Here is a 13808-nt window from a genome sequence, read left to right as displayed (position 1 = left end):
AAATAATAATCACTTTAGATATCTTAATATTTCTAAAACTTTATATATATATATATATGAATGATCATTATCATACCAAACCTAAATCCTCATTACTTGTAATTTTTTTTGATTTGTTATTGTGCGCCAAAATTGTAGCAAGCTTGAACACTCCTTGGATAGTTTAGTTCCCCAAAGGTAGCTCCCATTCTCAACCCCTCTCTATGAAGTTTAAACATGTCACTTAGTGAAGACTAAACAGAGACAAACTAATACTTGTAAATCTAACTGATTAATATTTAAATAGACAATTATCCCTTTTATCACCAAAATTATCGTATAGATTGGTTGTAGTTGAATTGTTCTATGTTTTAGAAAAAAAACTGGTTATACTTTATGGTAAAATTTATCTAATACCAATTGGTTAGGTTAAAATTACATATTTGATTGGTCAACTCTATACAAATCCAATGCCTTGAAATTTTCAAGCTCATTTTATATTAAAAACAAATTTTATCTAACAAAAAGAACGATCTAACCAAAAACATTAAGACCATATTCCGGCCAAAATCTAGACCCTATTACATTAATTCAATGCTTCGACAATCTAAAGTAGTGATCCAATCTAGGAATTCCATCAGGTTCCAGTTGTGCAAGGCCTCGTGCCCAGTTGAGCGCGGACGTCTGTGTACTCAGATTTAGTTTTGGAATACCAATGTCAGGACAGAGTTGGCAACGCCAGCTTCCTCAATCGTTTTTCTGTTGTCATAATTCAATTTCGTTCCACGGATAGCAAAGACGAGCACAAATAGTTTTCCCCGGGTACGTGAGAGACAGCAAAAGACCAAAGCACCTGCAAAATTCAACCGCATACAATATATGAAATCAGCATGCAAATAATACAGGATAACGACAGACAGAAATAGAATAGGTTAAAATATTTTATCTTTATATTGTGGTTTATGGACACTGGGTGGTAGTTACATCCACGAAAAAATCTGGGTAGATCAACTTTTATATTGTGGTTTATGGACACTGGGTGGTAGTTACATCCACGAAAAAATCTGGGTAGATCAACTTTTAAGGGAATTTTTTAAAGCAGTTGGCTGGGTAGATCAACCCCTAAAAGAATCTTTTAAAGCCCGCTGGCCAGATTAGCAAGGTCTAACCCCAAGGGCGTCAAGGAGAATTGACCTTGTGACCTCCCTATGAAATCGACCTTGTGACCTCCCTATGAAATCTCAGTAGATCAACCCTTAAGGGAATTTTTTAAAGCCCATCTGCTGGGCAGATCAACCTCTAACGGAATCTTTCAAAGCCCGTCAGCAGACTAGCAAGGCCCAACCCCAGGGGCGTAGAAGAGAATTGACTCTGTGACTTCCCTGTGACCTCTCTATCTGCAAGGCACTTAACAATGGTTGAGGCTATTTTTTTTTTAGTTTTTTAATGTGAATGTACAAATTTATTTGAAGGGTTTTCATTTTTAATAAAGTTAAATTTCAAATGAATATTTTATAGTTGAATATTATAGTTTTGAAGATGAACTATATTAGTTAGTTTGAAAAAGATAGGCAAGTTCAATGTTTAATGTAATTAATCTGGAAACAGATCTCTAAATACATAAACTATTAATAATTTATTTGATTTTAGACTTTTGTGATCGAAGCTGATTTTGATAAATTCTTTTGGATTAATTACATGATGGTCGAAGTTACCAACCATTAAATGGTTCATGCTCAAAGACAAAGGTGAAAAAATCAAAATGCATCTGATTCTAAAATTAGCCATTTTTTAAATAATTGTTACTACTAATATAATAAATCACCAAAATATAAAAGCATACTAGTCATGTTTCTTCTGCACACCTAAATGGGGTCTGTATCAAGGAATTTTCTCTTCGTCCCATGAGGCAAACGATTTGCTATATTTACAATTCCAGTCGTGCCTGTAGCGGGTTCTTGTGGAAGAGTTGGATATTCAATCTCTGTAGATGATATTTGTTGTTCAGGCACAACATAGTCCTGAGACGAAGGTGCAGCATGAGTATTTCTATCTTCAGAACGCTGGTCATTACCATCCACAGGTCCTTTCTCAGTGTACAGACTCAGAATCTGAGAATATCACACATGCAAATACCATTATAAATCATATTATTTAATGAAAAAATGTATCTGAATTTATAACATGAAAACTCCAGTAATTCAGGTATATTGTTCAGTAAATCAGGTGAATTATGAAGTTTCTGCCTGTAACAAGCAGTATCTGGCAGGAATTGATTCAATTTTTTGTTTGTTGGAAACTTGATTAATTTATAAATGATCCAAGTTTTTATAATATAGCTATGAGATAAAAGAGAAAGCAACTCACCTGAATCATTCTTTGGGCATCAACACTGCCTTCTATATGGTGCATTTTGCATCCTGTGTGGGGATTTATGATAAGAATAGCTGGCTTGTGGTTTATCTTGTACGAATTGGTCAGATTTTCTGCTTTCTCAAGAAAATCATATATCTGCAATTGAATGTTAGAAATCAAATCAACATAAAATTTTTTTATGAAGAATCTTCAGCGAAAATCACATAAAAACTTATGTCTTCGAAATATTAAAACAATGAATAATTTTCTTACATGGTTGGCCACTTTGAGATTTAGCAATCTCTAAAATTTCTTTGAAAATAAAAACATGGAAAACATGGATAGTGATTGAACAAAAACATAAATATAAAGACATTGAAGATGGATGTATACAAATAAATATAAATATAAATATATTGAGGATGGGTGTATGTTATTCCTATGGAGTATATGTTATCAACAAACATATATAACTATATAATGTTTTTTTTTTTTTTAAATATAAATTTATTTTAGAATTAAAATATATATAAAAAATTAAAATAAAATTAATTTCTTGAAGTTAGGTTTATGGCATTCATAATAGGTTAATGTTTATTTTCCAGATTTTAGGTTAAAATTTGAAACTAGTTAATGTGGTGTGGTTCATTAGCCAGATAATCATTATCTTGATGAACAATTTTGGGTCAAAATTTAGAACCAGCTCACAATGAAGAATCATCATCTTGATGAACACCACACTGGATGAACAATTTAGAACCAGCTCACAATAAAGAATCATCATCGTCATCATCATGATTGTCTTGATAATGAACTACAACCACACTTAGCTGGTTTCAAAAATTAACTCAAAATTATTCATTATAATAGATTCCAAAAAAATACATCAAAACAAACTTAAATTTATAAAAATATTAAATTACTTAATATTAAATTAAATTAGTTAATTTATATGGAAAAAAATTAAATCTCTAAAAATATTTTATAGAATTTAATATTTAAAAATAAAATTAATCATTCAAACAAAATAAATAATTTGATAAATTTAAAAATTAAAAAAAAAAAAGATAACCATTCAAACAAAATAAATAATTTGATAAATTTAAAAATTAAAAACTTATAAATTAATTTTATATATAAAAATTAAAAAAAAAATACAAATCATCATATTTTTAAATATAATTTTTTTTTAAATAATAAAAATTCAATTTTAAATTAAATGAAAAAATTATATTATAACTGATTTTAGAGTATAAACCCTTGACTCTATAATTATAATTAATGTTTTTTATCACTCTAATATATAAATAATATTTTGTTATCACTTTATATTATATAAAGTATAGATAATTATTTTTTATTATTCTATGATATATGATGTTTACTGTCATTTGGTGTATCTAACTCCAAAAATGTAAGAGATTACCAAAAAAAAATACTAATCATTTTATTTTAATGTCGTAAATATTTTGTTTTTCTGAATCAGACTAATCTATTATATTACAAAAAAGGTAAAATTTACATCATCAGTGTTACAACAGAGCCGTAGCCCTGTGTTTCCTGTCGAGAGAATGACAGAATGCTCAGGAATAATCATCTCCAAAATTACATAAGACCGACACTGAACCATATCGACAGTACATGAGACCGACACTGAACATACATGATTAGCCGAAACTGAAACACATAAAGACTGGAACAAATATGGATATCCGTCACAGTAACAGATAAGGACAGAAATACATAAGGACAAAGACCTGACACATATAAGATAGCAGTGAGAGCAGATAGTGAAAAAATTCCTTTCTCAGAGACCTGTGGCGAACTGCAGAGCGAGCTAGTCATCATCAGTGGTGTGCGGATCTGTCTCCGTTTTGCATCCGAATTGCTTGGGGATGTCCGATTCGGGGAGAGTGTTTCGCTGCGCAGGTTCACTTGGGCCTGCCCCAGGATCTGGGGAGAAGCTTTCTTGAACAGGGCGCAGCATATCTACGGCAGGGAATTGCATGTCTACTGTGGGAGCCAACCCAGGAATCCGAGGAGGGCTCGCCTGTAAAGCATCTTCTTGACCACCAGGATTGCTGCAATGCTCCACCGAAACCGTAACAAAAAAAGTTGAATTTGACAGAGTACATGGAATACGATATCTCACCATGGGATGCGCAGAGTGCCCACATTCCATAATTTCTCGGTGTTCCGCTGCTCTACCTCGGCCAACTGCCCGTCCCCTTGAGCGTCTGCGGTCGGAAGAAACCTCAATTGAGGAGGAGGGGGAAGGAGCTTGCCTCTGAGACGAAGCCCGACCTCTGGAGCTTCCGCACCTGCTTATCATCCTTTGGCGCTCACACTGCATCCCCAAATTGTTCAAAGAGCAGGAGTACCCCCTCGCAACCTCCCTTAGAACCAGAGAGTGAGCCAACACAACCTCCGAGCACCCAAATCTTATGCCAAACTGCGGGAGAATGACAAAGATACCATACATCCCCGAATCGTTCAGAGAGCAAGAATACCCCCTCACAACCTCCCTCAGAACTAGAGAGTGAGCAAACACAACCTCCGAGCACCCAAACCTTATGCCAAACTGCGGGAGAATGACAGAGACGCCATGGCTTTGTAACGACATTTTCCCGCTACCAAGAAGAGCAGTAAATGCCGAAAGGACTCGTCTGAAGTCGCGCAGATGAACAATCGCCTCCATTCTTAAATGAATCCCCGTCCTAGCATACATGGCTCGTCCGGGCTGACACATGCCCTTGTGACGAGCCACTGACCTGTTACGCACTAAAACCACCCGCATCCGGGAGGGAGAGGTCCTTTTGCACCAAAGCGATGCAGTCCCTTTTAAGTTGTTCATCATCGACCATGTCCAAGGAGCCGGAGAAGTATGGTGATGTCTGAGAAACACCTTGGTTAGCCATTCTGTCGGCTACCTGGTTTGTTGTTCTTCGTACATGCTGGAAGGTTATACTATGTGGATTCTTAAGCTTTGCCTCCAGGGATTCCAACCTGCTTAGCAATCTCCAGCTGGTTGCTAACTTAACTGTTGTTGCCCCTGCCTGAATTTTCTTGGCTGCTGCTATTAGGATGATAGAATCTCCCTCAACCTCAAGAGGGAAGAAGTGCTTTTGTTCTGCTAGACAGATCCCTTGCCAGAGTCCTTCCAGCTCGGCTACATTGTTAGTGTCTTTGCCTAATGAACCATAATAAATATGCAGTAGTGCTCCTGTATGGCTTCTAAAGATTCCTCCGAATCCAGTAGGTCCAGGATTACCTTTAGCTGCCCCATCGAAATTGAGCTTGAATGAGTTGGAAACTGGTGGGGACCAGGAGGACGGGGAGGTGGAGCTGCGTGGGGGACGGGTGATGACCTTTGCAAAGGCGGAGAGATCAAGATTCCATTCTTTCAAAATATCCCTCTCTTGTTGCGCTTCTGGCATGTCTGAATCATACCAGGTTCTTATGGCTAAGGTTTCCTGGATATTTCTTTTGTAGATGAGCCATAGAAAGTCGATTGTCCGGGAAGTGTTGTTGAAGATTCTGGAGTTGCGCTCTTTCCAGAGAATCCAGTACAAAAAGCCTGGTATGAGACCCCATAATGTATTGAGAAGTTGGCTTTTGAATGGGTTCTTGTCCCAGTTCCTGATATTTTTCGTTATATCCTCGCCCCTGGGTTCTGTTCTCTTGTTGCATTTCTCCACTTTCTCCCAAAGTTGCTTTGCTAGCGGACATGTCTCCATTAAATGGTTGATTGTCTCAGAGTTGAGATTGCAATTTGGGCATCTTGAAGGCCCAATGAATCCCCTTTTTATCAAATTGTCCCAAGTGAGAATGCGCTTTTTACTTAGCAGCCATAAGAAGGTTGAGATTTTAGGCCATAGCCCTGGTAACCAAACTTGTGTCCAAATTTGATCTTTATCCGCTTGGGTGTCTGAATAGCGCAGATGATGTGCTTCTTTAGTGGTGAATGTGCCTTTGTGCGTGTGACCCCATCTGAGCTTATCCTGCTGGTTGGAGTGACGGATTCTGCAATGAGTGAGTTCCTGATCCATGTCTGCATATGTTTCGCCCTCCCAATCCCTCTGCCAACTGCTCGCTGGTTTCCATAATTGGTATCCATGATGCTCTGTTTGTTGCCAGAATTGGTGAACCTGAATAAGGTTCTCTTGCTGCATATAAGATTGCCAGAGGGGATTTTGGAATAGATTTGCAAGTTTAGGGAGCTGCTGCCACGAACCCTCCCAAAACTTGGCTGACGTGCCTGAGTGGATTTCCGAGAAACTGTGTTCCTGAATGAAGTGGCTGTGAGTCTTTGCAGCATTCCAGATTGGTGATCCTTGGGCTGTGGGGTTGATTCTGATGAGATCGTTCCAGTGACTTCCCAGAGCATATTTTTCTTGCCATAATCGAGTCCAAGGTGAATGAGGCTTGGAGATCCAGTTCCACCACATTCGAGCTCCCATTGTGTTGTTACTTTGAAGTGGATCCCGAAGTCCTAGTCCTCCTTCTTATTTGATTTTGCAAACTTCTTTCCAATTAACAAGAGCCCATTTTCGATTCCTACCAGTGGAGCCCCAAAGGAAGTTGCGCTGGAGGTTGCGAATGGCTTTAAGGACCCATTTTGGAGCTGCCATGGTGGAAAAGAGGTTCAGCGGCATAGCTTGAAGGACAGACTTGATCAGGACTAATCTACTCGCCATGTTGAGAGCACGGAAGGTCCACGATGAGAGTTTTGATTCAAGCTTATCAAGGAGAGACCGCCATGAAGCATGTTTGATGGCTGAATCAGAGATGGGAGCTCCAAGGTATTTAGATGGCAAATGGGATATGGTGAATCTCAGAATTTTGGCAATATTCCTTTCAGTAGAGGGGGCGGGTGTTAAAGAAGAAGAGCTGAGATTTCGAGGCATTGATGGAGGTGCCAGAGGCATCGGAGTAAAGGGAAAGTAGAGACTTGAAAACAGAGGCTTCTCTCGAGGAGGGATGACCAAAAAGCATGGTGTCATCAACGAACTGCTGATGAGACAGAGGATTAAGACCATGGATAGAAATACCTTTAAGCTCTTGAGAGGCAACGACCGATTTGAGAAGTCTGCTGAGGCCTTCTGCCATTAGAACAAAGAGAAAAGGTGAAAGAGGATCCCCCTGCCTAATGTCGCGTGAGGGTCGAAAGGGGGAGGAGGGAGAGCCATTCAAAAGAACAGAGAAGCTTGGAGAAGTGATGAGGTTCATAATCCACCTGGTCTAGGTTGCACTGAAGCCAAAGGCTAAAAGCATTTTGTGAATAAAATTCCAACTAAGCTTATCAAAAGCTTTAGAGAGGTCTAGTTTTAGAATCATACCTGGTTTCTTGAGAATCTTTAATGAGTGTATTACCTCATTTGAAAGTATGATTCCATCCATGATCTGTCGTCCTTCCACATATCCTGTTTGTTCCGGAGATATGAGTAAGGGCAGGAGAGGTTTGAGCCTGTTTGCGATGACCTTTGAGATTAGCTTGTAGATTACATTGCATAATGCGATTGGTCTGTATTTTTCTAGCCTGTTGGGTTCTCCTCCCTTGGGTACCAGAGCTATGAAGGTGGTATTGAGGGCCGGGAGGATCCAATGCATGCTTTTGGATTCTTCAACGAGGTCCCATACCTCATATTTGATGAGTTCCCAAAATTCATGGAAGAAATTGGCTGTGAAGCCATCAGACCCAGGCGCTTTTCCGTCTTTGAGTTGAGCCATGGCTTCTTCAACTTCCTGCAAGGTCGTGGACTGGAGAAGTTTGTTATTGTGATCCGCAGTTATGATGCTTGGAATATGCTGCGTGATGGCTCTGATTGCTGCATCCCTGTTTTCAATGGGTTCCGTTAAAATTTCCTTGAAATACCCTGTGAATTCCTTTTCCATGTCCTCATGTTCCTCAATTCTTTCACCTTGTTGGTTGTTGATGGACGTGATATTATTGTGCATTCGCCTTTGAATGGTGGCTTTGTGGAAGAATTTTGTGTTCTTCTCCCCCTCTTTGAGCCAGTTGATTCTGGATTTTTGCCGCCAGAGAATTTCCTCTTGTTTCCTATGCTCCTCAATTTGGTTCTAGAGTATCTGTTCCTGTTGTTCTTGTTCTTCTCATCTGCCTTCAAGAATGAGAGTTTGTTGAAGTATGTGCATTTGTTGTTCCAGTTGTAAGTGCTTCTCCTGGATGTTACCAAAATTTGTGCGATTCCAAACTTTGAGGACGTGTTTCAAATTTTTTAATTTTTGTTGGAATTGATACATTTTGGCTCCCTCTGGTGGGATGTAAGCTGCCCATGCATCGCTGACTACCGCCTTAAAAGTGGCATTTGTGAACCAGAATGCTTCGAATCTGAAAGGTCTGTTGCAGCGGTTACCTGGTCTGGACCATTGTAGCGAAATTGGCCAGTGATCAGATCCACTTTGGGGGATAATGGAAGCATTGAAATCCCCTCCCAGGTGGATTGCATTGTCAGAAAGTAGGAATCTATCAAGCCTGGAAGCAATGTGATGAATACCTCGACGCTTGTTAGTCCAAGTGAAAATTCCATTAGAGGTTGGTATGTCCATAAGTTGATTGGTTTGAATGAATTGTCTGAGGCCATCACTGTCACTGTCGAGCCTGATTCTACCTCCTTGCTTCTCTTCCATGGATGTTATTATGTTGAAGTCGCCGCCACCAATCCAGAGCGGGAATTGCCTATTTTCATTGAGGATAGAGATCGTTTCCAGTAGTTCTAGTTTTTGCTGAATTGTCTGAGGAAAATATACATTTGTGAGATGCCCATGAATCCGGTGCCTATAAGGTGGAAGGAGGATTAAATAAGATGGAGAGTGGCATGGAAGTCATATAATGAGATGATCTGCGGGTTCCACATGATGGCCAAACCGCCTGAGGCTCCAGAGGCATCTACAGAGATAGATCTGCTTCCTGCCCAAACTTTGTCGCGAATTATTTCAATAGCTTCAGGGCTGCTCTTTGTTTCTTGCAGAAAAACTATGGTTGGTTTTTCTTATTGAATCAAGTTTTTGATCATTCTATGTTTTGAGGGGCTGTTGAGTCCTCTCACATTCCAGGATATTAACTTCATGTAAACTGAGATTTGGGTTTATAGAACTTTGTCAACTTAGGGAATCGCCCCGACTCCATAAGTATTTCACCTAATGTTATGGTTCTTTGAAGGTCTGTCTTTCTTCCTCGTTTCTTGGGGTCTTTGAGCACCTTTTTTCCATCCCATGGGCTTCCTCCCTGTATGCCAAGGCTTTTATGGTGCTGCACCTTGGTTAAGACTCCTTCCAGCTTGTCTATTTGCCAGGGGGGAATTGAGTTGTATTCTCTCTGTTTGCATGCCATTTCAAGTGTGAAGATGTCCAAACCATCTAGACTAACATCCGCCTGATCTTCCTCCATGACAGTAGTATCACCTAGTTCTTCCTCATCCGCGTCTTGCTGAAGACTGAGAGCCAGAGTAGCATCTGTCTCCATGTCAAAGTCTTGTTGTTTATTATCCGGTAAAGATTTCTCTTGGGAGAAGGAGAAGGGACTAAGACTTGAAACCGATTTTCCTTTCTCCAAAGAAGGGTTGGGAGAGAGATTCGAAAGAGCAGGATCAGAGGACGGCATGGGGTCTGAGGGGTTGAGGGAGGAAGAGGGCGAAGAGGTCTTAAATGGGGGTTCAGAACTGGGTTGGTCTTGCGTATTATGCGAAGCAAGAACAGAGAAGTTGTTCTGGGAGTCGGCTTTGAGAGCGTTGTCCATAACTAGCTGACTTTTTTTGGCATGCCTACGACGGTTGGGAATTTTCATGAAACCTTCGAAGTCTTTGTCGGAGACAGCGGTAGCTGCTTTGGACTGAGAATTTAATGGACAGTCTCGGAAGAGGTGGCCATGCTCATGACACTTGCGACAGCGGAAGGGAATATGCTCATAATCTAAAGGTTGTATCCATTCATAGTCATCGTGATAGAGTCTTACCGTATCAGCTAGAGCTTTGGTCAGGTGCATTTGGATGTAGATCCTGGCATACGAGGTATATTTGCGGGTTTTTGTCTTAGCCGCGACTCGGATGAAGGTGCCAAGTTTGTTGCCTATATCCGCCAGCGTTTCTTCTTTCCAGTATTCCACTGGGAGGGAGTACATCCTGATCCAGACCAGAGCCCAGCTGAAATCTTCCTTGTCCGGGCTGAATCTTGGTTTCCATTCCGTGAGATAGAGACCTGAAGAGTTGAAGAAGTATGGTCCTCCTTCGAATATCCGCACTCTGTCCTCCACACAGTGAAAGATTGCTGTGAAGAAGCCTTTTGGACCTAGTTGCAGAGTAATTTGTCCTTTGGGCTTCCATTTTGAAGCTATCCAACCTTGTAAGGCTTTTTCCGTAGGCCAGAAACCTAGAAACTTTCCTATTAGTGCATGATCTTGCATGTATTGGATCTCACCATTGATGCGGTGGCTAGGCAGGTCAACCTTGATAGGTTCGACAGCTTTTGGGATACATGTGGCCGAGGTTGCCTTTGGTTGTGACGCCGTAGCTTTGTTGTGAATCTCTTTGTCTGTATTTTCCTCTTCTGTCTGGGCCGTATGTGTCTTTTCTTCATTCTTCTGATGTCCTTCTTGCCCGTCGTCGGGGCGTACGCCAGAGGGGTGCAGAGGCTGTGCGTGCTGTATTTTGTCAGAGCTTGAAGAGTTCTTTGGAGGGGAGACAGAGCTCTCCCCTCCTACTGCCATTTCCATTGCAGGCGACCAGCAGAGGTCCGGCGGCGGCTATAGTGTAAGCGGTCAGGAGCAGCGGCTAGCTAGGGTTTGGTAGCGCTTGGCAGTGTTCTGCATCAGAGCGTTTCGTTTCCACACTTAATGTCGTAAATATTAAGAAACACGTTTCAACATTATTATAATTTTAGATTTTGAAAAAGGTTAAGAGTTTTAAATATTTTAAAAATTAGATTAAATATAAATATAAGTTTTACATTATAAAAAATAATAATATATATATATATATATATATATATATATATATATATATATATATATATATATATATATATTCAAATTTTTTAGTGTTGTAAAAGTGAAAAATTCTTTTATCTCTTGATACTTTGGGAATTGACTAATATTTAGTTTCACAATCATTCATGAGAATTTGTTCTTAGTTTAACAATATTAATTTTATTCATAACATTAATCAAGACAAATAGATATTTTTATTTGAGATTAGTGTTAATCAACTCCTTATAACATCTTAGTTTCTTTTTCCCTATATTTTATCACTCTACAATTTCTACTTAAATTTTGAAATAATAATAATTTTAATATAGTCCTTAATTTACAAAATGGTTTCCATACTTATTCCCAAATAGTCTAGTCAATATTAGGCATCCTTATTCCATCTCCACCTAAAGTTAAGGTGGGCATTTTGACTCTACTTAGAAGTGTTTTTAGGAAACCTTTATGCTTCCATGTTGTTTAAATTTTTATTCATGAGATACTTGTTCATAGCCATACTTTCGATGGGGGCAAGACTTGCTTCAATCAAGGAAAGAGGAAAGGGAGATCTAGCTTTAATCGGTGGATTTTAGGTTACAAATTACTTTTGGATGTATTCTATCTACCTCCATGAATCTTTGGAGATATCATAATCCCAAACCTTGCATGCATATAAAAAAACAAGATCGACTAGAGACTTGCTTCAATCAAGGAAAGAGGAAAGGGAGATTTACCTTTAATCGGTGGATTTTAGGTTACAAATTATTTTTGGATCTATTATATCTTCCTCCATGAATCTTTGGAGATATCATAACCCCAAACCTTGCATGCATATAAAAAAACAAGATCGACTAGAATCTCAAGTGGATATTTTTTTATCCAAGTTTCTTTGACTTACTCACAATTGTTTCCAATCCCATAATAAGCTTCTCATCCTCCATTGATAAGTTTCTCAAAGATATAATTCCAATTGAACTCGTGATGGATATTGATTCCAATATATGTGTATGAAGGAAATTTCAAGTAGTTGTTTCATATTATCGAAGTATCACATGTGATCTTTCTGGATTTAAGCATATTGATTTAGTTTTTTTGCAAAGATTGTAATGGATGAACAATCTCCTCAACTTAGAAGAGAAGAGTTATGACTATGTGAGTGAGCATGGACCAAAATGGCTTGAATCTTCCAAACACTCTTTTAACTAATCAATGTATATGCCTAAAAGAGTATAATAAAGGACACCCATTCTTGACTCCGATATTGCATTGCATTTAATTTCCCTCAATGGCCCTAAACTTGACAACAACATTTTAGTACACCCTTGTCCTACTAACCCTCAACTCGAGGAACCATTATATGCCAAAAAGAGTATGAGATAAAGAACACCCATACTTGACTCTGATATTGCATTGCATTTAATTTCTTCTGACCAAACCCTCAATGGCCCTAAACTTGACAACAACATTTTAGTACACCCTTGTCATAGTAACCCTCAACTCAAGGAACCATTATCTCTTCGAGCCTCTTCCACAATTGTTTCTTAGGAAAAGGTGTCAAAACCTTTTCTTAATTCAAGAATACAACAAATGATCTATCAATTTCATTGTCACAACATTCCTATAAAATGATTAAGAATAACAAAGTGGCTCAGCTTAGTTAACTCTTTTACCATGGATTTCTAGCCATGAGAAAATCTTATTTTCCAAAATAATTTCATACAACTTTAAAATGTGGCTAATCATAATGGTTTTATAATTGAAGGGAAGGTTTTTATGCTCACTTTCAAAGATAGTCACAATGATGCTCTACATTGAAGAGCTTGTGTATCTGAGGGACGAGATTAGGCCCTCCCATTTTATGAATTTCAGCTTGGTAGCCTTCAATATCCTTAGTTTTCTCATTACCCAATCTCAATGCCTTCAAAGAAAAGATAGCATCTTCTATATGGGCATTCAAAATGGTGTCCATAGCATCACAAATTCATAGCAAATTTAAGGTGGGAATTCCTTCAAAGGAGTTATTTACTTTAATTTTATAAATTAGAATTTTCCTCCAAAACTTTTAGGATGACATTTAGATAAGTGTGATAACTGCTTTGTGTTTTCTATTTACATACTACTTTCTCTTATTTTCTAATAAAAAGTATGTAACTATTTATTATCTAATTTTAAAGATTCTTTTAAAATATCACTAATAGTTTCTATAATCAATTATCATATAAAAAAAGAAAATTATATATATATATATATATATATATATAATTTTTCCATAGAATACCCAAATAAAATTAAAAAAAAATATATTGCAATATTTCAATTTATGGTATGTATACCAAAATAAAACAAATACACTAAAACAAATTAAACATAAGCTACATATCTTACTACAATTTTTGCAAGAAGCCCCAAGAGTTAGCTCAATCGGTTAAGTTAGGGCCGCATCTTTTGGGAGGTTACAGTCCTGAAAGCTCTTGGGGTCAGGTCTTGTTATAGG

General features: G+C 38.3%; 1 protein-coding gene across 1 annotated transcript; it reads right to left on the bottom strand.

The window, feature by feature from the left end:
- Window positions 1-677: 677 nt before the first annotated feature.
- On the bottom strand, window positions 678-3964 carry LOC149200038 (uncharacterized). Its single transcript, XM_089400818.1, has 4 exons — window positions 3857-3964; window positions 2347-2490; window positions 1895-2090; window positions 678-832 (listed from the first exon to the last, which is right to left on the bottom strand). The coding sequence occupies exons 1-4, from the start codon at window positions 3962-3964 to the stop codon at window positions 678-680; spliced, it is 603 nt and encodes a 200-aa protein (XP_089256944.1).
- Between the last annotated feature and the right edge of the window lie 9844 nt (window positions 3965-13808).

Source organism: Pinus tabuliformis, chromosome 2_1 (assembly GCF_031772625.1).
Source record: "Pinus tabuliformis cultivar Carrire ecotype Pingquan chromosome 2_1, CPIR1, whole genome shotgun sequence".
Lineage (NCBI taxonomy): Eukaryota > Viridiplantae > Streptophyta > Pinopsida > Pinales > Pinaceae > Pinus > Pinus tabuliformis.
This window is presented reverse-complemented; position numbering and strand designations above follow the sequence as displayed.